This window comes from Amblyomma americanum, chromosome 4, assembly GCF_052857255.1.
Source record: "Amblyomma americanum isolate KBUSLIRL-KWMA chromosome 4, ASM5285725v1, whole genome shotgun sequence".
In the NCBI taxonomy this organism is placed as follows: Eukaryota; Metazoa; Arthropoda; class Arachnida; order Ixodida; family Ixodidae; genus Amblyomma; species Amblyomma americanum.
Window position 1 is genome coordinate 43457387 of NC_135500.1, and position 24768 is coordinate 43482154.

General features: G+C 48.2%; 1 protein-coding gene across 1 annotated transcript in view; it reads left to right on the top strand.

Annotated features, from left to right (window-relative positions):
- Positions 1–5775, top strand: part of LOC144130099 (papilin-like) — a 42739-nt gene extending 36964 nt beyond the window's left edge. Inside the window, exon 5 of the mRNA XM_077664121.1 lies at positions 5525–5775. Coding sequence (XP_077520247.1) covers positions 5525–5730 — 206 coding nt within the window. The 3' untranslated portion in view covers positions 5731–5775. The remainder of the gene's footprint in view (positions 1–5524) is intronic.
- Positions 5776–24768: the final 18993 nt, after the last annotated feature.

The following is a 24768-nucleotide window of genomic DNA, read 5'->3' on the forward strand; positions in this document are numbered from 1 at the left end:
ACAATCACAGATACCAGGCTCGCCTAAGCCATCACATGTGGCTTGTCACGCGAAGCCAGTCAGTCGACATCAAGCCTCGGCTGCAAAAATTGACTATTTTGGGGGTGGGGGGTGGGGGGGGAAAAAGGTATAAACCGAAAAGTTTCGCAATGGCACAGAAATTAATGTGTACAGCACAATCATTTTAAGTACAATTTCATGAGTTTTATGCGAATATTACATACAGACTCACAGCAATTAATTTCAGGGGGAAGAGCATTGAATATATCTGGAACATAATAAGCTCGGCTAAATTTACCAAATCTGGTCCGTGTGCGAGGAACTGAAAATGCAGACATATGACGTAAAGGACGGGGAAGCACAGTGGGGACTTTAAATGTATCGCTCAAGAAATGTTTTAGTACAACGGTATGGACAAAAAGGGATCGAAAATTGGGCATCCTTAGCATCTGAAAAAGGTTCACATTTTTCGGAGTACACACATCGTAAGTAACACTTTTAACATGCATTTTAACAATCTATTTACACGTTGATGCCAGATACCAGAACAATGAACAAAAGTTGTGATTCCATACATGAGTACACTGTAGGCTAAAGAATGAACCAATAATTTCCTCACCGAAATTGTTACATCTTAATACGATACAACAAACCGACGACTTTACGAAGTTCTGCACATATATAGGATGAGTAGAAAAAAGAAGACCGGAATCAAACCAAATCCCTAAATACCTTACAGAATCCGAAAATTTTACTGGAAGGCAAGAGCAGTTCATACATCGGGATGAGAGTAGATAAAGGGGGTAAGAGAGTGACACACACTTGAGTGGGCTGCGGAAGCAAACTAACCTTGATTTAGAATGATTAATATCTATTAAATTCATATCAAACCAATCCATTAATTTCCTGACATCAGTTTGAAGCATTGAGAATGCGTTAGAAAAGTTCACGTGAGTGGCTACAAATGCAGTATCATCTGCATATTGAAATAGTTTGCAAGTAGGTAGCACAGTACACATGTCCTTAACATATACATTAAAAAGTAAGGGAGACAGTATGGAACCTTGCGGTACACCAGCCTTGAGAAAAACACGGGTGCTGCAGGTATTTGAAATAGAAACAAGCTGGGAACGGTCTGTAAGGAAGTTTTGCAACAACCTAAAGAAAGGACCACGAAAACCTAAATTGTAGAGCTTATCCAATAATATAGCATGACATACCGTGTCAAACGCTTTTGCGACATCCAGAAAAAGTGCACATGATACGAGATTTCTTTCTAGTGAAGAAAGGAAGTTGTCACTCATTTCTTCTAACAAGGCCTGAGTGCCTCTTTTTTCGATAAAACCGTACTGACAACAGGAACCCCCCCCCCCCCCCCCCCGATTTGGAAATACAGCTGTTCATTACTAAGAAAATGTGTTTCTCTAAAACTTTCGCTAAACTAGGCAGGATGGAAATGGGGTGGTAATTATGCACACACTTTGCATCGCCACTTTAAAAAAGAGGCCGCACAACGGCTGTTTTTAAACGTACAGGAATGCTTCCGCTTACAATTATCCGGTTCAGGATTTCTAACAGGACTTCCTTCAAAATGCCGAAATTCCTGTAAAGATCAAACATGCTGATTTTATCGACTCCTGGTGATTGATGCCTGCCGAAGCTGCCTAATAAAGAGTAAAGTTCTTCTTCCGTGATAGAGGGAAGGAAAGTGGATTCAATTACCGGATTAGTTGTGCTAACAGTGGAACACGAACGCTTGGATGCCCCAGAAAACTTAGCGAAGAATTGGTTAAAGTTGTTAACGACTGTTGATAAATCTGAATCAAAATTGTTCTGCACATCATTAGTCGAGTTTGAAGGTAAACCTCGCACCTCATTTATAAGAGACCATATTTTCTTGGAATTATAACGAGATTGATGAAGGTGGTTTCTATTGTACAAACGCTTGGCCGCACGAATGAGGGCATTTACTTTATTTTGAGATGTTCTAAACTGAGCACGCAGAGCACCATCACTGGGCGTACGTCTACAGCGTTGCCATAGTAGGTATTTTTCTTTGATAGCGGTCAAAATCACACTGTTTATCCAGGGTTGATTCGAGCGGCGTTGGCGGACATAAACTTTCTTTTCACTATATTTGTAAATAGATTCTATCGAGCATGAAAATTTCTCGTATAGTTCAGACCTGTCGGTCGTTTCCAGCATACCTGGCCAGTCGAACAAAGCTACAAGTTTATCAAAAGTAACAGTATCAGTAAGAGACCGGCAGACGTTAGATCTAGAACATGACAAAAGAGACGGGAAGCGCAACTGACAGGCAATACAGTAATCGTCAGCAACATTTTGCTGTATTACTGCACCGTGAACTGAAGCAATCTCCGTGCGGATGTTGAAATGATCTATACAAGACTTTACTAAATAATTAAGAAGTAATTCTTCCCTAGTTGGAATGTCTATGATGCTTTCAAGGCCGTGTTTTGCAATGATATCTAAGTAATCACAAGCCGAGGAAACAGTGGGATTAATAATAATAATAATAATAATAATAATAATAATAATAATAATAATAATAATAATAATAATAATAATAATAATAATAATAATAATAATAATAATAATAATAATAATAATAATAATAATAATAATAATAATAATAATAATAATAATAATAATAATAATAATAATAATAATAATAATAATAATAATAATAATAATAATAATAATAATAATAAAATAATATTAATAATAATAATAATATTATTAATAATAATAATAATAATAATTTATTGCCACAGCATATTGAAATACATACAAAATCGGGCCTGTCAAAGCCAAAAGGAGGCTTGCAGGACTAGGCCCGGCAACATCGGCGAGCGAAAAGTGATGGCAATACAAGACATAATAAAGTACACACACTGAGTACATATTATGAAGAGAAAAGAGAAAAAAAAACTACAAATCTCAAGTGTCATTTGTTTTCTGGCACAAACGCTTTTCACAGAGTTTTAATCATGCCTTTAAGAGTTGCCTTAGAAGTAGCGGATAACACATCATCAGGAAGGCTATTGAATAACTTAGGGACGTATACACCGCGTCTTGCTTTGCCGTATCTGGTCGCGTATCTATGGACCTTAAAGCGTTGGCCTTTACGTAGCGTTCTGGCCACAACTGATTTTGTCTTGAACGCAGGATTCCAGAAGTGTCGGAGAACAACGGTTTGTTTATATAAGCGCTCAAAGGAAGGAAGACCAAGAATATTAAATAAGTTATCTGAAGGTGGAAAGGAATGTGGATATGCGGTACTTTTTAACATACTTTTTAAGAGCGTGTCTACACGGTCATTCCACTTTTGAGAGCAGTGCGCGAACAGTGTGATGCCGTATCTCAGAACACTGTATGCTAGAGCGTGCATGATTGTCTTTTTTACCGATAATGGTATGAAAGATTTAACAGTAAACAGTAACCAGGCAGTGCTACGCAATTTGCTACAAATGTGTGCCAAGTGACTGTTCCACGTGAGGTCAGCATCAAAGTAAACACCCAGATATTTTATACAATGGACACTTTCAACTGGAGAACAATGACAGTCTTTATCATTGTGGCAGTGTAAAAAGATGGATTCATTCAGTACAGTTGTCTTTAAGGGGTTTCTAAAGCAGACTAATTTCGTTTTTTGCTGGTTTATCAAAAGGCCATTCAGAGAAAACCAGTTCATCGCATTACAGATGTTTTCTTGTAGTAAAGCAACAGCATGTTTGTAGGAAATGTGCTTTGAAAGTAAAACTGTGTCATCGGCGTATTGAAAGACCAAGGCATTAGACACTGTTGATGCGAAGTCATTTATAAGTCATTTATAAGTCATTTATAAGTCATTTATTATCACCGTACGTTGATACAGGGGGTGTGAATAAAAGCCATTAACGCTTGAGAAAGCTGCCACCCCCTTTACAGCAAGTGGCAGGAGACAGCACTTCTGTCACTATAGCAAACAACCAAGTGAAGAAGAGAAACAAAAAAGAATAAAGGCAAAGTTCACTTAAACGTGAGCATGAAACAGCACTTCGCTTAGGAAAAGAAAATGCACATCAAAACAACAACTATCAATGCAACTAAAACAACGCTTCGAAGACACTTATTGTACAAGGGAACGTTTACACATGCATAATGAACAGACAATAAGAAAGGAAAGTATCGCGGAGGAAGAAGTCGAGGAGGTTGGTGTAGCTGATACATTCTATGTTTATATTCGTATCAATTAGCTTATTGAGCAGTAGTTGAAGTTGAAATGCAACCATTTGGCGTTCATAGTTTGTTCTCATGGGTGGTAATACCATGTGTAGATTGCAACGGCATGTATATGTTCATTGAAATAACTAAATGTGGGCTAAGTGCAATATATTGCTTGCGGATTTTCGCTTTTCTATATCATAGATGCTTAGGAGTCTATAAGCATAAAGAATGAAAATGTTTACTGGAGTGTCTATATTTTCATTTTTTCATTTTTCATTTTTTTATTTACCACCACAATATACATGGTGACAGGGTGTCCATAATAAAAGGGCCTCTTGGACCGCATGGCCTGGTCACGGACACCCGGCTGCGAACTTTGGCAACAAAAAAAAAATGGCACACTTTCAAATTATAATACAATATAACTACAATGCAATGTTGCAAATAATCGCGACAGGTACTTCCCGTAAGGAAAATACAGTGACAAAGCAATGAACACTACAATACAGTCAATTTGTTTCATAAATTCAAATGTCTGTAAATAAAAAAAAATATTCTAAAAGCTTTATGTGTGAGGTGGTTTTCAGGTTAATGTTATTGACACAAAGAGCATTTAGTAGACGCGGTAATATGTTCTCAAGTGCTTGGAAGCCGTATATTGTTCTGTATGTTTTAATATGCCACTGATCGACGTTTCTTGTGTTGTGTACTTTATAGCTTACTTCAATTTTGGACAGTTCATGAAGGAAGGATGTGTGATTATTAATTTCGCGCTTCATAGTGTGGCTTAAGCGAAGCTTAAAGCTATTTGGCTCTTTGGCAATAGCTTAAGGAAATAGCTTTGGCAATGGCTTAAGGCTATTGGCAGGTTATCTACAATTCTGAGAGCCCGCATTTCAAGAACAGCTAGTTTTTTCAGACTGGTGTGTGTTGCAGTGCCCCACACTAATGGGCAGTAGTTTTAATGCGATCGAAACAGTGCATGATAAAGCAACAGTTTTACTTTTTTCGGGAGACAACTTATGAAAAGCGCCATAAATCTGATGGCTCTGGGCATTTTCAAAGCTACATATGTTATGTGGTCATCCCACAACATATTTTCCATGATTTCCGTTTTCATTTAATTTCATTTTTTTCATGAGTAATTTTCCTGTTTGTCTCCCTTCATTTGTTGAAAAGTGGAAGAGGAAAGGAGAATGCTAAGTCGCGGCACTGTTTTCGCGTGATCCCAAACGGCGCAAAGCTGTACCACTCTGCTTCAAAGAGAGGCGCTTTCGCCATCGGTCCACCGCAGGGGAGCCCGCCTGCCGTGTGCCGCGCTTCCAGGGCGCATGCCGTCTGGACCAGAAGCGGTTCGCCTTCTACTACGACCACTCTCTAGCGGCCTGTGTGGCGTGGCGCACCGCCTGCCTGGACGGCCCCAACCGCCACACTTCGCTCGCCACCTGCTCCAGGACGTGCCAGCCAAACTTGCTGGAAAAATTGCTCGCGGGATTTTAGCGTCGCTGGATAAATTAAGTGCAACGATAAGAAACATACTGAAGAAACCGCATCCACGTGTGGTGTACTGCTTTCCACTACGGCGCGTTTTAGCACCACCGTACGGTTATCCCGGGAGCTACGGTAACAGCGACCGTACGCCAAATGTTGCTAGGCAAGTCTGGAAACGCTAGCAACGGCAACATAGTAATTGGTTTTTGAGGAATGGAAATTGCACAGTATCTGTCTCATATATCGTTGGACACCTGAACCGCACCGTAAGGGAAGGGAAAAAGGAGGAAGTGGAAGAAGAAGGGCAGAAAGAGGTGCCGTACTGGAAGGCTCCGGAATAATTTCGATCACCTGGGAATCTTTAACGTGCACCTATATCGCACAGCAAACGGACGCCTTAGCGTTTTTCCTCCATAAAAGCGCAGCCGCCGCGGTTGGAATCGAACCCGGGAACTCTGAGTCAGTAGTCGAGCATTTTAACCACTGAGCCACCTCGGCGGTAGCAACGGCAACGTGTTACCTGTTTCCGTGCTAAAGCTATTTTTGGCGCTGGTGTCCTAGACTGGCCGCCTCTGACCAACTCGCGTGGCTGCACGGCGATGTTACAGTGGTTGGCCAAAAGACCTCACTTCCAGTAACGAGCACTAACTCTCTTTTTTTGCGTGGTAAGGGAGGCCGAGCGATGATGCATTCGGTCCGAGACGGTCTCGTGGGTACGTGTATTCCACGTCATAATTTTCTTGCAGCGCTATGGAAGGTAGAGAGCTCCTCACCTAATCAAAAGAGCGCGCTAGATGTGTTCCTCTGCGACTCGTCGTCTGCTCGCGGTTAACGCAGATGGGGTAACAAGAGAGCCTAAATCGAAGCTGTGTATAAGTACTGTGACGTTCCTTGTGTGTGCTACGAGGTTCCGCGTTCGACGGCGCGGCGTAGACGGAGACCCAGATGACAGCGGCATCATCAATTACCCAGCCATGCTCGTTGAGAGTGACGACCAGAACGAAGGGGTTTAAGCCCAACCGGACCCCCTTTCCATAGTGTCGGCACGAGTCGAACGCCGCCGCCGCCGCCGCCGCCGCGGGGAAACGGGCTTTATCCTCCCCAATTACCGTGGCCGTTCCAGGGGGCCTCGTTTCGGCGGCCCTGGAACCGTGGCAAGACGGTGGGCATCATCAATTAACCCTCCCGAGCACATCCCAGGACAAGGGACCACTTTCCCGGCCTTTTAGTGACCTCGCGTTTCGGCCTTGAGGGGCGAGTGTCATTTGATGGAGAACGGAGGCCGGTGACCCGCGGGAACTGTCAGCGGGCCAGAGCGCGCCTTGCCCAGAGGGGCGAGTGTCATTTGATGGAGAACGGAGGCCGGTGACCCGCGGGAACTGTCAGCGGGCCAGAGCGCGCCTTACCACAGCCGACGCTATGCGCTACCTCGAAGACAACCTTCTTTCCCTCGAACTCAACACGTGAGGGGGGGGCGAGATGTGTTTGTGCGCCCAAGTGAAAGCCCTAGACCCCCCCCCCCCCACTCCGGCGTGGGCGTCCTCACCCTAGGGAGTGTGGGGAGAAGAGGGTATAAAAATCGACAAGCAGTACGGAAGAAGGACGCTCAGGACGACATCGTTCGCCAAGGGGGCCTTCAGCGCCGAAGCCCGACGGCGTGCAGCTTCTGCCAGCAACCGCTCGAGATCAACTCCGGAGCCCCTCCATCGTCCCCATGAAGTCGTCGGCACGTAAGCTCGGACGCCCCAGCCTCTGAATCTTAATCATGTATAATTATTGAATATATCTGTTTGTTTAAACTGAGCCATACGGTGTCTCTTTGCCTCTCCGTCCCGTGTGGACCTGCGCATTATGGGGGTCATCACACTGGTGTCAGAAGTGGGGTCTCAAAAGCAAATGTCCTCTGAATGCTGCGACATTCATGACTTCAAAATTGTAATCAAAAGGGAATCACGGGACTGATTGTGGGACTTTTACCTCCCATTTGAGAGGCTTGAGGCACCGGAGGGCTTGAAAAAAAAAGTCTTTATCTGAGGGAGCTCCCACTCCACAGCCGTCGCTCGGAGCAAGCATGCTGGCATTAGGAAGCGTCATTCCGACGTTTACAGGAGATAAGACAGGGGTTCCAATATGCGATTTCTTTTCCATGCTAGAAGAGATTGGGAAAATGGGGGGATGGTCCGATGCTCAAATGCTGGGAATGGCAAGGTGTAAGATGGCAGGAGCTGCTCATGATTTTGCATGGCGAGACGAAAAAGTAAAATCCACAAAATCATTTGCGGAATTTAAGAAGCTCGCGTTTGAGCATTTCGACACTGAACCACGTCACGTGCGGGTACAGAGGTTCCGTGACGCCGGACAGATGGTAGGGGAGGACGTGCGAACGTTTGCGTCGCGGCTTCAGCGCTTAGCGCGCGATACGTTAAGCAGGGAGGAGGAAGGAGACCAGCTAAAGAAGAAATACGCGGAGGATATACTTAAAGAGGAAATTACCGCTTTGTTCGTGGCTGGTCTGCAAGACCCCGTGCGCCGGTTCGTGCTCTCGCGCAAGCCGAGCAATTTCGACCAAGCCGTGGAGGCCGCATTGGATGAGGAACGAAATGAGGCGTTAACGACAGCCGCAGCGAGAGTACGCGTCATAGAGAGAGCGGTGCTCAACCCTGAGGTTGCTCTCTTGACAGAGCGGTTAGATCGCTTAGAACAGCTGCTATCTCAGCAGGTAGAACGCCAGGATGAAGCGCGCGCTCAACAGCGCCCATTCGATGGAAATAGGAGACCGCCACAAAGCTACAGGCGCGGTATGCGAGATTTTAAAGAAATCGTATGCTTCGCTTGCCAGGGTCGCGGACACATCGCCAGGTTCTGCCAAAACGTGCGCCGTGGGGAGCCACAAAGAGAAGCAGGCGAGACACGCCCTAAGCAAGCCTACAGCGGGGCTCCAGATACCGAGACAAAAAACTAGGTAGTCCTCCCCAGCCTGGGGAGCGTGGAGAGGGAGGAGTGGATGATGAGGTGGTGGTAGTTTGTGTGGCCGACGAGGCATGCCCTGTTGTGCGTTGCAAGTTAAACGGTTGTTGCATGGAATTGTTGATAGATACGGGGTCAAAGGTGACATTGCTTAAGGAGAGCAGTTTTAACACGCTTCGAAGGAAGGGGGACCGCGAGTTGTTGGAAGCGTCTGGTGGTATGGCAACCAAATTTGTAGGCATAACGGGGGATCCTCTTGGCATAAATGGACTCTACCGGTTACACTTCTCTCTCGGCGGAATTGCATTGGAGCACCCCTGCTACGTATGCCCGGACACGGTGTCTCTGCCAAACGGAGTGTCAGGTATATTAGGGCAGGATTTTTTGAGAAAAGGGAAGGTAGTAGTCTCATTCTCTGAGGAAGAGGTTAATGCGGGCGGATCAAAAGTTCCGTTTTTGAACAGGAGAGGGGCTGAGATTCGCATTACGGATATTGACACCCGTCAAACAGTGGGATCATTGGAGAAGGTATATTCGCGGGGTGCCGTCAGGCTGGTCGATGAGGCGGTCGTCCTTCCTTGGTCGGAGCACATTTTGTACGCGTTTGTGCCTTCAGATGTAGAGAGCGGCGCCGTGGGAGTGCTTGAGCCGGTTGACTCTCTCAGCAATGGCCTGTAGGCAGCCGCGTGCCTCGTGACAGTTAATGACGCCCACAGAGTGCCCCTACGGGTGGTTAACTGTAGCCAGCAGCCACTGAGCCTTCCCAAGAACAAAACATTGGCTTTCTTCACCTCTGCTATAGAGAAACGTGAGCCCACCGATACGGTACTCGCAACTGTAGAGCATGCTAGTCCTTCGGCTGCTCCAAAGGTGTCGTTCGATCTTTCTCACGTAAAATCCAGGGAGAGGGAGGCTCTGGCTGGTTTGCTGAACGACTACTCGGAGGTATTCGCCGCGTCCAACCTGGATTTGGGCTGCTGTGGCGTTATAAAGCACAGGATAGAAACCGGCACTTCATCGCCCGTTTACCAGCGTGCGTACAGGATTCCTTACTCCCAACGTGAGGAGATGGAGCGGCAGGTGCAGGACCTGATTAATCGCGGCATTGTCGAACACTCAAAGTCACCCTGGGGAGCACCAGCACTATTGGTGGAAAAGCCAGATGACTCGTATCGATTGGTAGTGGACTACCGCAAACTAAATGCCGTAACTCGCATCGATCCATACCCCATCCCCAATATACAGGAGACGCTTTCTCAGCTGGGCTCTGCCAGGTACTTCACGGTAGTGGACATGGCGGCGGGATTTTGGCAGATAGCAATGGATCCGGCAGATGCCGAGAAAACGGCATTCAACACGCCCTCAGGGCCCTATGAATGGAAAAGAATGCCGATGGGTCTGGCCAACAGCCCTGCTGTCTGGCAGAGAATCGCTGATGTTATCCTGGCAGGTCTTCTGGGGAGGCTGTGCTTCGTGTATATGGATGACATAATCATATACAGTGACAGTTTTGAGAACCATTTGCGCGATATTGAGCAGGTTTTGGTGCGACTAAGAGGAGCGGGTCTCAAGCTGAAGCCCTCTAAGTACCAATTCCTCAAAAACGAGGTGAAAAAGCTCGGGCACGTTGTTTCAGCTGACGGCGTGCGACCGGACCCTGAGAAACTAAGGTGCGTCTCGGATTTTCCATCCCCGACTAGCGTCCGCCAGGTCCGGCAGTTTCTCGGCCTGATCGGTTACTACCGAAGGCACATAGAGGAGTTCGCCAAGCTCGCTAAGCCGCTCACCGCCTTAACAGCCAAAAATGTCGCCTTTCGCTGGGACGAAAACGCGGAGGATGCTTTTGGGGCCCTGAAAAGGAAGCTAATGAGTGCACCGCTGTTGCGCCACCCGGATTTTAATTTGCCCTTCGTTATGGCCACAGATGCGTCAAAGTTCGCAATTGGTGCCGTGCTATCTCAGGTTATCGAGGGCAAAGAACATCCCGTTGCTTTTGCTAGCCGACAGCTGAGCCCCACAGAGCAAAAGTACGGAGCTACAAAAAGGGAGTGCCTCGCCGTTGTCTGGGCAGTAAAGCACTTCAGATGCTACCTTTACGGCCGCAAATTCAAGCTAGTCACAGACTGCCATCCTCTGAAATGGGTGATGAGTGTCAGGGACCCTAGCTCGCGACTCGCTAGATGGAATCTACACCTGCAGGAATACTGCTTTGAAGTTGAGCACAAGTCAGGAAAGACACATCTGAATGCTGATGCACTCAGCCGCACAGCTGCCGTGGCAGCTATAGATGAGTTTGTCCCCGTAGTCGACCCCGCCGAATTACGCACAGAGCAGTGCAAAGATCCTGACCTGAAGCGAATAATCGAAAGCTTAGAGGGCGCACCGTCTCACCCCGAACAGCTAGGTTATTTCATTGGCAAAGACGGCACCCTGTGTCGGCGCACGAGGCCAACCAGGAAAGGGAGACCAGAGAAAACCGCTTGGGAGAGAGTCGTCATACCTCGGTCGTGGACAGAAAGGGTTCTTCGCGCGTTTCACGATTCGCCATGCGCCGGTAATTTTGGCGTAGCGAAGACACGCAGGCGTGTGGAGCGTTTGTACTTTTGGAGTGGCATGCGACAGGATGTTGAGACTACTGTGCGAAGTGTCATTCCTGTCTCGAAAGAAAAACACCCAAGGGACGAAGACCAGCTCCAATTCAGCCGTTCTCTGAGGTTTCGGCTCCCTTCGAGCGGACAGGTATGAACATAATGGGCCCATTGCCCACGACCACTTCCGGAAACAAGTACATTTTAGTATTTGTTGATCACCTTTCAAAATACGCGGAAGCGGTAGCACTCCCAGATCAGAAGGCAGACACGGTTGCAAGAGCATTTGTCGAACAGATCGTGCTCCGACATGGACCCCCGAGGCAACTCTTGACAGATCGGGGAACAAACTTCGTGTCGCAGATAATGAGGAGAGTTTGCGAGCTGCTTAAGATCACTAAGAAGCAGACAACACCGTACCATCCGGCTTGCAACGGCGCGGTGGAGCGACTGAACCAAACCGTGGCCGGGTTCCTGTCGCATTTTGTTTCGCGCGACCAGCGGGACTGGGACTTGTGGCTCCCGTATGCAATGTTTGCCTACAATTCCGCAGCACACGAGAGCACGGGCGAATCGCCATTCTTTCTTCTCTACGGCGAGACCCGGACCAGCCTAGTGAAGTGCCGGAAGGCCGCCGTCGTGTCCCATACGCTTCACTGGACGACTATAAGGTTGAGCTAGAATCGCGCTTGCAAGTGGCGAGGGACATCGCAAAGGAGGCCTTAAAGAAAGCGGCGAAGCGCAGGAAGGAGGTGCACGATCGCAGTGCTAGAGACGCGCCGTTTGAGTCGGGGGACAGCGTGTACATTGAAAACTGCCAAAGGCAGATTGGGCTAGCTCGTAAGTTCCAGACGAAGTGGAGAGGACCGTGCGATGTTGTCGAGAAGCTTTCTCCGGTAAACTTCAGAGTCCGAGACGTGAACCAGCGCTTGATAAAGGATACACGCAAATCGCCTCAAGTCGGCACCGGTTCAGTATTCACGAAATGAGGAAAGGGAAAGCGCGGATTTTGATGGGGACAGAAGTGAAGCGGAGCGCGCAGATAGTTCGCAAGAAACGTCCTCTCCTGCATTTGTTCGGCAGGCGCCAGAGGTGACGGCCGGAATGCCACCGGATTTACTTCATGCATTGCTAGAAGGAGAAGCGCGCGAGGTTGCCGCGCAGATAACGCCAGGAGAGGCTCCTGCCACGAGCCCTCGCGAGTCCCAAAGCAGACAAAGGGTCACAGACTTACTTAGTATGACTCATGAAGGCCGATATCCGCTGCGAAATCGGAAAGCTAAGTCGGACTAATGGCGTAAACAGAGCGGAGTTGTGAACTGGTTAGAATTGTGTAATGCCGCAGCTCATAACATTGCTATGTGCTTATGTGTTAAGTTATCGGAGTTGGTAGTTAAACCTTTCTGTCATTAAGTAACACCTTCACAGGAGAGCATGCGGAGCGCATGCAGAACCTGCCCTACTTCCTTTCGTTATCTATATTTTTGTGCCGTGATCGTGCTAGAATTGGGAGCTCCTTTGTAACTGTGGTTAATTTATTTCGTCCAGTTTGGACTAGAAAGGAGAGGCTTGGGTGCTGAGTTTCATGTTTATCTGTAAAAGAAGATCAGTGCTGCCCCTGGAGACGCCAGTTATGACAGCGGAGGCATATGGTGTTGTGCAGTGGTGTTGAGTGCAGCGAAAAGTGTTTTGTCGGACGCACTGTGCGAGGCGATTCAGAAAGACAAGGGGAGCTGCATGGACTCAAATGTTCGGAGAACATTCTTCTGGAGGGTGAGCGAGTGTGACGTTCCTTGTGTGTGCTACGAGGTTCCGCGTTCGACGGCGCGGCGTAGACGGAGACCCAGATGACAGCGGCATCATCAATTACCCAGCCATGCTCGTTGAGAGTGACGACCAGAACGAAGGGGTTTAAGCCCAACCGGACCCCCTTTCCATAGTGTCGGCACGAGTCGAACGCCGCCGCCGCCGCCGCCGCCGCCGCGGGGAAACGGGCTTTATCCTCCCCAATTACCGTGGCCGTTCCAGGGGGCCTCGTTTCGGCGGGCCTGACCCCGTGGCAAGACGGTGGGCATCATCAATCAACCCTCCCGAGCACATCTCAGGACAAGGGACCACTTTCCCGGCCTTTTAGTGACCTCGCGTTCCGGCCTTGAGGGGCGAGTGTCATTTGATGGAGAACGGAGGCCGGTGACCCGCGGGAACTGTCAGCGGGCCAGAGCGCGCCTTACCACAGCCGACGCTATGCGCTACCTCGAAGACAACCTTCTTTCCCTCGAACTCAACACGTGAGGGGGAGCGAGATGTGTTTGTGCGCCCAAGTGAAAGCCCTAGCCCCCCCCCCCCCCACACACTCCGGCGTGGGCGTCCTCACCCTAGGGAGTGTGGGGAGAAGAGGGTATAAAAATCGACAAGCAGTACGGAAGAATGACGCTCAGGACGACATCGTTCGCCAAGGGGGCCTTCAGCGCCGAAGCCCGACGGCGTGCAGCTTCTGCCAGCAACCGCTCGAGCTCAACTCCGGAGCCCCTCCATCGTCCCCATGAAGTCGTCGGCACGTAAGCTCGGACGCCCCAGCCTCTGAATCTTAATCATGTATAATTATTGAATATATCTGTTTGTTTAAACTGAGCCATACGGTGTCTCTTTGCCTCTCCGTCCCGTGTGGACCTGCGCATTATGGGGGTCATCACAGTACGATAAGTGTATGCGCGCTTACATATGCTAAACGCAAGCATTTCACAGGATGTTATGCCATTTGTCGCATTTGTATTTTTAGTTCAGCGTATAAAAAGAGAGACGCAACGATGGATGTATGGATGGTACGTAGGAGCATCCCCTTTGAAACGGGTGATGGCAGTTGCCATCATGCTCAACTTTTTTTCCATTATTTTTGTTCAAGTGTGATGTAAGTTAATAAAATTCGCCATTTTCTTTAAGTACGTCTTCCTACACTTTTAACCTTATGTCACCTCTGTGCTTTTGAGCCACCAATCTTCCAAGCGCTTTTTTGTAATTTCCACTTCAGATTTATTTACATTACTATTGTTTTCTCTAAACTGTAAGGCCTCAGGAAGAGTGACTGTGCCTGAATCGACATCGGGATGAATACCATCACATTTTATTATGAGGCGTTCTATTGTTTCTACAGATTTACCACACACAGCACATGTGTCATCTTCTTCGTTAAAGTTCTTTTTATTATAGTCGCGCGTTCTAAGACATCCTGACCTAGCTTCAAAGAGTAGGGCACTGCTTCTTGAGTTATCATAAAATGCTTCCTTCCTGATCTACTGTTTCGAGCATCGATATAGTTCTACACTATGCTTCTTTTCCATTGAACCTATCCAATTTTTACCTTCCGCGTTTTTAACCTGTCGTTTAATGCTTTGTCTTTCTCCGTCCTCGCATCTGGAATACTAACTGGTTAGCTTCCTAGTTCCCCGCCACTGTGAGTCAATGCTCTTTCTGTATAGGTATTCAAGTACCTTAGCTGCCCACCTGTTGTCCAATTTCCTCAGGCGTTCTCCATATATAAGTATTTTACTCTGAGATTCACGTGCTTCGAAGGACGCGTAGCCCATATCCCCCTCTTTTTCCTCGTTGTGATTTTCCCGTGGGTACCTAGCGCTAATCTCCCAACCGCTCTCTGATTTGCTTCTTATCTCGACTGAATTTCTGCCCTTAAGCACAGAAGCGCATTCCAAAAGTAAGCCCCGACGGCATTATTCCTTTCCAAATACCTCCAAATACCCAGCCCAGTGGCGCCATCCGGTTGCGAGAACATTAACCATTTTGTCACGCCAACGCTCCTCTTAGGACCAGAACCGGCAGAATCGCCAGTCTAGATAGAAAAATAAAGGCAATTTATCACTCATATGTTTTGTTACAGGCGAGATGAGACGAAGCGAAAGCCCAGTGGCCTATTTACGGCCAGTAAACGTGCTGAAAATGGCAGTAACAACGACAAATTAATTCCGAGGCGACGACCAGTCATTCGCCAACTGGCGATCTGCTGTTCTGCGGATGGGCGAATTTTCGGCAATATTTTTAGGGGTGGGTAAGACAACAATTAGAAACCACAACTCCCGTTGCTCATGTGGCGCAGTGTATTATTACTAGGTTTTCGAGTGCGTGGGGCAGTGGTTCGAACCTGTTTTCTTGCTCATACTTTTCTCTTCGTTTTTTTTTCTTGACCAAGCGTTGATAGCACGAAAATTATTCATTTACACCTGTGGATAAGTTGCCTCTTAGGTAGCAGTATGAGGTGCTTTCGAGCCGAAATGGCCATTTAAGCCAATCTGTCAAAGTATATTTTTCAACCGCCTTTTTTTGTTCCGCCCCTTGAATTATTTCCACGCAAAATAAATAATCCTCGGCGGGTCTGTGTTACCTTTTACGTTTGATAAAAATTTCCCCTTTAGAAAGCTTGCAAACCAGAACCGAAAATTGAATCCAAGAAACCGGAAATTGCTGCACTGACTGTCGCGCATGATCAGAACGCAAGATAGCGTACCGGTGAACGTCATATGAGACAAGGGGCCGTGCTTTGAAGGGGGCCGCCATTTTGGAAACGATGTCCTAAACGTACTTAAGAGTCGCGCACGCTCAACACAAGAAATTACGTACGTAACGCGACCGTACTTAAGGCCGTTGTACGATCACTTTTTTTCTGCGTGCGCACGCGTCGTTGCGACAGCGCGCAAGGGCTGCACAAAGGCTGAACCATGGAGCGCATGAACGCATCTGCCTGTAGGCACGAAGTGGTCAACTTCGTGCCTTTTTTCCGCACGAGCGGATGGTCTCATCACGCTATTGGCTGCTGTCCCGTGACGTAGCAGCGCACCGGTGCCAGGCCGCGCCTCCTCAGCAAGACGGCCGCCCGCGAAGCGGAGTGAAAGACCAGGCCTAGTAGGTGGTAGCTGTGCCGAGAAACCGAAAATATTGGCCGCGTGTAACCATTACGAGTGTTGGCAGTGACTTCGAGCTTCACTGTGTGCAACAGCGGCAAGCGGCAGTTTCCCCCAAGTTGTTTTGTCGCCGTCTACACCGAGTTGCCTGAGCGGCCTTCAAACCTACGCTGTGTACGCAAGACGTAACAGTGCCGGTGTCGCGAGGTGTTTATTTGGAGCCGTTTGTGATAGTTACAAGTGTGCTTTATTCGCGCGAGGATCTTCACGAACAGCAGCTTGAAGCAGCTCCCAAGGGTGAATTTCCTGTTCATACAGCAAGCTTCACAGCGCAGTGGCAAGTGTCAGTGCAGTGAAAGTGATTGCAGTCGGAACGTGTGCTTTTGCGTCAGTCAGTGATACCGCTGGCAAGTATAATTACGTTTGAAAAGCTTACTACGCTAGCCTTGTTTTCCGAGTGCTGAAATGAACTTAGAGCTGTACAGCAGATCCTGGTTCGGGTGCACGCGTGTGTACTGAGTTTGAGAACTGCCGTGAGTGCGACGCGACGCAGTGAACTTACCAACTTCGAGCTCTGCAGCGAGTCGCATTCGTTGCAACGGTTGCAGTCATCGCGAGCACATGTCGTTGCGCTGCGGCGTATCCATCACCGATGTCGATCGTAGTTCGTGTGTAGTGTGTTAGACAACCACCGTGAGTGCGACGAGACCATTCTGAAACTTGTGTTTTGCGTATGCGAAACGACCTCGGCTGCACGGCCGTTCAGCTGTTTTCTGCCGGGACTACAGAAGCGCCGTCAGAATTTTGCGGCATTGTGCTCCATAAAGGACAATTTGCAACTATGAGTGGCCGGATTACGATGGTATGCCGGCGGCACTGTGAAATCTGTGTGAAAACATCGGTGTGCATGACAGCTCTCACATCTGGAGCGTCTTTTTTGATTTCCTGCCGGCTAAGCGGGCCCCTATCTGCAATAAATATTTGCGTGACAATTTGAAGGAATCTAACTTCCCCGGCGTGTGATCATGGTCTGAGCCAAAGCAGAAGTGTTAAGGTTGGGTTGTAACATGTTATCACCAGATCGGGAACACTTATGTACGAATAAAAACCATTGTCGCAACTCATTCACAGGTGTTTCACAAATCAGAAGTCTCTAATATGGGCCCATTAGTGCAGCTCTCTTTCATGAGCATTTCATTTTATCTGATGCCAAAAGAGAAAAAAGACCACAGCAGATGCTTGGCTTCTCAAAGCAAGCAACCCATGTACAATTGAGCATTATTAATATGAACACTTTGGTCCTGGATCAGAACTGTACATAGAGTTTTCCATAATAGCGAATCGGGTTTATAAATGAATAGCATTTTCAGTAAACTGACGAGATTACAATTTATTTTTTGCTTCGCAGTGCGGAGTGAATTTGGATTTTAGACAAATGCTTGCAATATTACGTGCATTATCGTGGTTGCCATGTTAAATTCTTATAATCCAGTGATCTCGAAGTGCTCCGTGAGCCATGACAATCGTGATAGAAACAGTACTCTTGGAATCAGCACCTGATTCCATATTTATTGTTCCTTTCTCTACACTGCTGTCTCTGAGGTTCTCAACAACTTGGCTTTATTGGTGTCGAACAGTTGTTAACTAGCCCTTCCTAAGTAAGCTGTACCAGCTTGTGTAAGAGATTCCTGAAGCCTTTAGAGGCATATGCCATCAATGAACATGCGTACCTGCATATGCTACGTTCATTTACCTGCGATTGTCTGCAATAAACATTATTTGCCTGCTGGATGAAGGCGACGGGGGGCCTTTGAAAATTTACTTGTCAGAAATGTAGAATGCTTCCTACATTTACTTCGCCTTTTTTTTTTGCATTTGCTGCATTTCTAAATTTCTTTGCTTGAATGTAGATGCTTGTTTCTTTGCGCCTTCCACAATGCTCCACTATAGGTTTCTGTAAACACACATATGTTCACATTTGTCGTATGGTCGTGACAGGGCCATATTTGTGCGTACTGCCAAAAGCACGTTAACAAAGTTCGAGTAGTTTTTTTCTTGCCGTGAGCCCGGTTTAAAAAAAAGACATTAAATTAGTGTTGCAAGTAAACATCTGCGAGTTTATAACAAAAAGGTTATACAGTCAGCGGGCGGCTTAATTTGTGCATTGGACAAAGTGCGCCAGGAACTGAGTCGCCAAACCTTTCAGTGCCAATGATTTTGACACCAGAAAGAAAAGTGCTTTGTCAGCCAGAAAGTGCAATCGGAGAGAGCTGGCATGCCTGGCAGTTCAAGGTTTAACAAAAACGGCACGCTAGGCTGCAAGTGGTATTAGGGAAATTCCAGGGTGCAACAGCCATATGATTCAGTCTGTATTTGTCGCCAAACACTTCTAACAGTCCTTGCGCTGTGTTATAGTATCTGGTTACCAAAATCCAGACGTTCGCATTGCAGCCCATATTACACGACAAAAATATGCGGGTCCCAATGGGCTTTGTGCATTTAAACCCTGTCCGTTGGCCGAACAGCAGGCTTCTATGCATGCTTTGATAAGGATTCATCCCCAGAAAAAGTGTCCATAAATCAAGCCATCATATTAAAGGGCGGATATTAACGAGGCATTGCTGAATACCACACAAAGAGGGAATTTTCATTAGTTCTGATAATGCCACAAGCACCAAATCATTGCACCATTTCTATGACTAGCATGTGCTCTTAATCGTGAAAAACGCTATGTACTCTCACACTTCTAAATTGTTGTGGCCCATTAAATTGTTCATTCCAAATCAGCGCGCTTTTTGAAAAGCATTCCTGTGATAGACAAATTTTCGTTCTTCTTGGCCTACACTTGCACCTTAGTCTCTGACAAAGCATGCGTAAAATCCTTTATAAAATAATGCATTGCATCGTACTGTTATGAGCGGGATTTAAGTGATCCTAGCAAGCTAACAGCAGTTGCCCCATGAAAACTCTTGCTCATTCTGCCTTTCCTTTTTTTTTGGAATCTTGGGCAACCCCAAAGGTATCGTACTTGGCCCTATCCTTTTTCTTACATTCAATTATGATCTTCCTTTCACTGTTTTATTTAACTAGTCTTCATTGATTGCTATATGGTCTGCCATCCCAGTATCCACATCAACATTTTTACCCTCCAGAACAACCTTTTGCGTGCTTGAGCATGACCTATTTGCCAATTTTAACAGTGATTTTAATATAATAGTTTTTACTGTCAGCCATACCCGTCTCTATTACGAGCTGATATGTGTCAGTATTTCCTTTGCGCTTGTATACAGGGCGAAGTAGCACAGAGATTCCATTATGTGAAGCGGTTAAAATACTAGGTGCGTATGTTTACGCACGTGACTTTTAAGCACGTGTGTCATTTGATCCTTATCCTCATCTGAAATGGCCTGCCAGGTATGTCATGGGGCCAGAACTTATAGTATTTATAATAGGGTGCCTCCTTCTCCTCTATAATAATGCTAAATTTCACATCCAGTTCTGTCGTCATCAATGAAGTCAGATTACAGCTGCTGTGAATTTTCTGTGTGAATGTGATTTTCTTACATTGACGGCAGTGAAACGCATGCAAAGGCACACATCTGTACTGTATATTAATTTATTCATAGAGATGCTGTTTTGCTCACATTAGTAAAACATGTTTCCATATGAGGCCCTGAGGAGAATTATCATTTTGGTGCATTATTTTGAAAAAGAAGGCCACAAAACAAGACATTTGTTTGCCTAATACATGCAGCCCTTCTAGGACTGTTTAAATTCACATAAACTCTTTGTATGAAGCCGAAAAGTCATTCTAACATAAGGTAAGCCTAAAGGGAACTTTGGCAGTTTGAAAACCAAACTGGCAGTGAAATATGCTTTACTTCGCTGAAGATGTTGCTAATAACTACAGCTATCACGTCCCAAATTTTATACATGACAAGTGGTGCAGACAACGCCCTCTATGATCTGGCGTTTTGGGAACCAGAATCACTGTTACGATCCCTATTTTTTTCTGGATAGAAAAAATTCTTAATTATTACTCTGAAGCTATATAACAGGATATATGCATGTATGCCCTACACACCCTTATATGCAAATTTTTTGTTTCACTGTGTTTTGCAACAACACAGCTTTCACCTTGTAAATATTGCTACGGTTGTGCTTGTGCTTGGAACGCTCGTGCTTGGTGCGCTCGCGCTTGGAACGCGAAGAGGACGAAGTGCGTTTCTGCTGCTGGGCTTCGCGTGCCCGGTTGTTCGGCTCCGTGGCTGTAAGCTGTTTCCCTGTAAATATATTTTTCCCTTTTGGTGTGCACATCTTCACGTTACATTATTGGTGTGAGGTGCGGGGTACAGCCACAGCAAGCACGGAACTTCGCAGCGGTCGTCAGCTCGCCGGCTCTTCAACCATGACCAGCGAAGGGGCCGCTCCGTCGGCGTCCGCCAACCCGGCGTTCATCATTGCCCATCCGAGAGATCCTGGGACCTTCAACGGAACGGACGGCGTCGACGTGGAGGACTGGCTCGCAATGTACGAGCGCGTGAGCACACACAACAGGTGGGACCCGACCCTAAAGTTGGCCAACGTCATCTTCTACCTGACGGGCACTGCCAGGGTATGGTTCGAGACCCACGAGGATGAACTCACCAGCTGGGATCTCTGCAAGCGCAAGCTTTGTGACCTGTTTGGTAAGCCATTCGGGCGTCAGCTCGCTGCGAAGAAGGAGCTCGCATGCCGTGCACAAACGTCCACAGAGTCCTATGTATCATACATTCAGGACATATTAGCTCTCTGCATGAAAGTCGACGCCACTATGTCAGAGTGCGACAAAGTAGGTCACGTGCTCAAAGGCATCGCAGATGACGCCTTTAACCTTCTTGTATACAAGGACTGCGGAACGGTTGACGCAATCATCAAGGAATGCCGCCGGTTCGAACAAGCGAAGAGCCGCCGAATTTCTCCGCAGTTCACGCGGTTGCCGAATACGACTGCGACGTCGTCCTGTGTAGACTCGACTCCACCGAGCCGTCTGCCGACATCTGAGAGCCTGACACGACTTGTGCGCCAAGAAGTAGAGGCAATGTCCCCCGTTGCGTTTCATCCACCCGCAACAGACAGTACTCCAGCAGTATCCCTTATACAGGCTGTCCTTCGCAAAGAATTTGCCAATCTTGGGATTCAACCTGTTTGCTCAGTTAGTGCCCCATATGCTCGCCGCATGTCCCCGGAGCTCGGTTCTGAACGTGCATACTACCCTCGACGCAGCCGCAATCCAGATGAATGGAGAACACCTGATGACAGGCCCATCTGCTTTAACTGCTCCCGAGTTGGCCACATATCTCGACACTGCCGAAGCCGTCCGTCCTCGACCTACAGCCGCTACCCGCCGGGTTCTGCATATTCCCGCCGCTCTCCCTCGCCCTCGGAAACGACCTCTTCTGGCCAAAACGCTCAGACCCCGCTTACCAACCGTTCGTCGTCACCTCAGCGCCGCCGATCTCCATCGCCCCGACCTCGCCGCCCTTCGTCGCCGGCCCCATATGCCCGCTCCCGGTCGGAAAACTGATGGCAGCAGCGTCTGGGGGTGATGCTGCTCTGACGACCCGACCAGAAAACCCTCCTTTAACTCTTCATGCTCATCGGAACATCCTTAACGTCGACGTGGACGGGGTCCCTGTTACCGCTCTGATCGACACTGGAGCGCACGTCTCAGTCATGAATGCTCGTCTTCGCCGTCGCCTAAGGAAAGTGCTCACTCCTGCCCCCTCAACTGTGGTCCGTGTTGCAGATGGCGGTATGTCTATTGTCGTCGGAATGTGTACTGCTCGTGTTTCAATAGCCGGCCGCCATACTTCTGTGCTCTTCACTGTCCTCGAACACTGCCCTCATGACATCATTCTCGGCCTTGACTTTCTCACCGACCATTCCGCCCTTATAGATTGCGCCACAAGCATCGTTCAACTCGCTCTACCTGTTCCTTCAGAGCCACCGGATCCAATTGTTCACCGACTGTGCACCGCCGACTTTGTCCGCCTGGACCCCGATGCCGCCACTTATGTCCGTTTCTCCTCGGTCCCGCCAGTTCCCGATGGTGACTACATCATTACTCCGGTTCCTGATGTGCCCTTTACACGCAGTGTTGCCCTTGCGCATACAGTTGTCACCATGTCGGCAAATCAAGCGTCCCTTCCGGTTCTCAACTTTGCCTCTTACGTTCAGCCGCTCCCACAAGGTATGTCGCTCGCCACGCTGTGCCCTGCTGCCGAATGCGTCGTATCGGCGGTGAGAAGCGTCCCACCCTCGTCGAACTGCCGCGACTCTGACGTCTCACCACCTGATGAATATGCAAAAATGATTGCTGCTGACCTCTTACCAGGGCAAGCTCACGACCTTCGGTATCTTCTGTCGTCTTTTCGCGACATCTTTGACTTCGATGACCGCCCTTTGGCTCGAACATCTGTGGTCACGCATCGCATCAACACCGGTGACGCAGCTCCTATTCACAGACGACCCTACAGAGTGTCCAGTACAGAACGCACCATCATACAGCAAGAGGTGGACAAGATGCTCAGTAAAGACATCATAGAGCCCTCGTCGAGCCCTTGGGCCTCACCAGTTGTGCTGGTTAAAAAGAAGGACGGCAGCTGGCGCTTTTGCGTTGATTACCGGCACCTAAACAACATAACAAAAAAAGACGTCTATCCACTCCCAAGAATAGACGATGCTTTGGACTGCCTTCACGGAGCCAAATTTTTCTCTTCAATTGACCTTCGGTCCGGGTATTGGCAAATCTCTGTTGATGACAATGACCGCGAAAAGACGGCATTCGTCACACCGGACGGCTTATATCAGTTTAAAGTTATGCCATTCGGTCTCTGTAATGCGCCAGCTACCTTCGAAAGAATGATGGACTCCTTGCTTCGCGGCTTTAAATGGTCCACATGTCTATGTTACCTCGACGATGTTGTGGTTTTTTCGCCCACGTTTACCACGCACCTCGAAAGACTGGCGAGCGTTCTTTCTGTCTTCCGTCGAGCCGGGCTACAGCTCAATTCGTCGAAATGTCAATTCGGTCGCCGCCAACTCACCATTCTCGGACATCTAGTCGACGCTTCTGGTGTCCGCCCGGATCCTGTTAAAGTTAAAGCCGTCAAGGACTTCCCTATTCCCCAGTCGTCTACGGATGTGCGCAGCTTCGTCGGCCTCTGCTCGTACTTCCGCCGTTTCATCAAAAATTTTGCCGGCACCGCTCGCCCCCTGACCGACCTTCTAAAGAAAGACACCCCTTTTACCTGGGGCCCTGCCAAAGAGGAGGCCTTTTCTTCGCTAGTCGACTTACTCACCTCCCCACCTATTCTGGCCCATTTTGATCCGTCGGCTCCGACTGAAGTTCGCACAGACGCCTGCGGTTATGGGATTGGCGCCGTGCTAGCCCAACGTCACCAAGGGCAAGAACGCGTTATTGCATATGCCAGCCGCCTCCTTTCTACAGCTGAGCGAAATTACTCAATTACAGAGCGCGTAGCTAAGTTCCGACCGTACCTGTTTGGCCGTCCATTCTCCGTAGTGACCGATCACCACGCCCTTTGTTGGCTGTCTTCACTGAAAGACCCCACAGGCCGGCTCGGACTTTGGACGTTGCGCCTCCAAGAGTATTCTTACACTGTTCATTACAAGTCAGGGCGTCTCCATCAAGACGCCGACTGCCTGTCTCGGCACCCTGTAGAGCCGCCTGATCCTGGAGACAACGACCTCGGCCCGTGCCTCTTCGCTATCTCCGATCTGGTTAACATCGCGGACGAGCAGCGACAAGACTCTTCCTTGCGTATTCTCATTGATCGCCTCAACTGTGCCAGCCGAGATCCTTCATTGCAACTGTTCGTCATTCAGGATGGCGTCCTATACCGCCGCAACCTTCGTCCTGACGGACCTCCGCTCCTGCTAGTCGTTCCCCAGCGTCTCCGTTCATCTGTCCTAGCGGAACTACACGACCTACCGACCGCAGGCCACCTCGGCGTCTCCCGCACATACGATCGGGTCCGACGCCGCTTCTTTTGGCCTGGTCTGTACCGCTCTGTTCGGCGTTACGTTGCCTCCTGCGACCTCTGTCAACGCAGGAAGAGACCATCAACGTTGCCTGCTGGCCTTCTACAGCCTATTGACGTACCTCTCGAACCATTCTACCGTGTTGGACTCGACCTTCTCGGACCTTTCCCGACGTCCTGCTCCGGCAACCGTTGGATTGCTGTCGCGACCGACTATGCGACCCGGTACGCTATCACGCGTGCGTTACCAACAAGTTGCGCAACCGATGTCGCCGACTTCCTATTGCAGAACGTAATCCTTCACCACGGCGCTCCACACCAATTGCTGACGGACCGCGGCCGCTACTTTTTGTCCCGAGTAGTTGACGATATCCTCCGGTCCTGTGGCACGCAGCATAAGCTCACTACAGCTTACCATCCCCAGACGAACGGGCTTACCGAGCGCCTCAACAGGACTCTGACCGATATGCTATCCATGTATGTCTCGCCCGACCACCGCGATTGGGACGTTGCCTTGCCTTATGTAACATTTGCTTA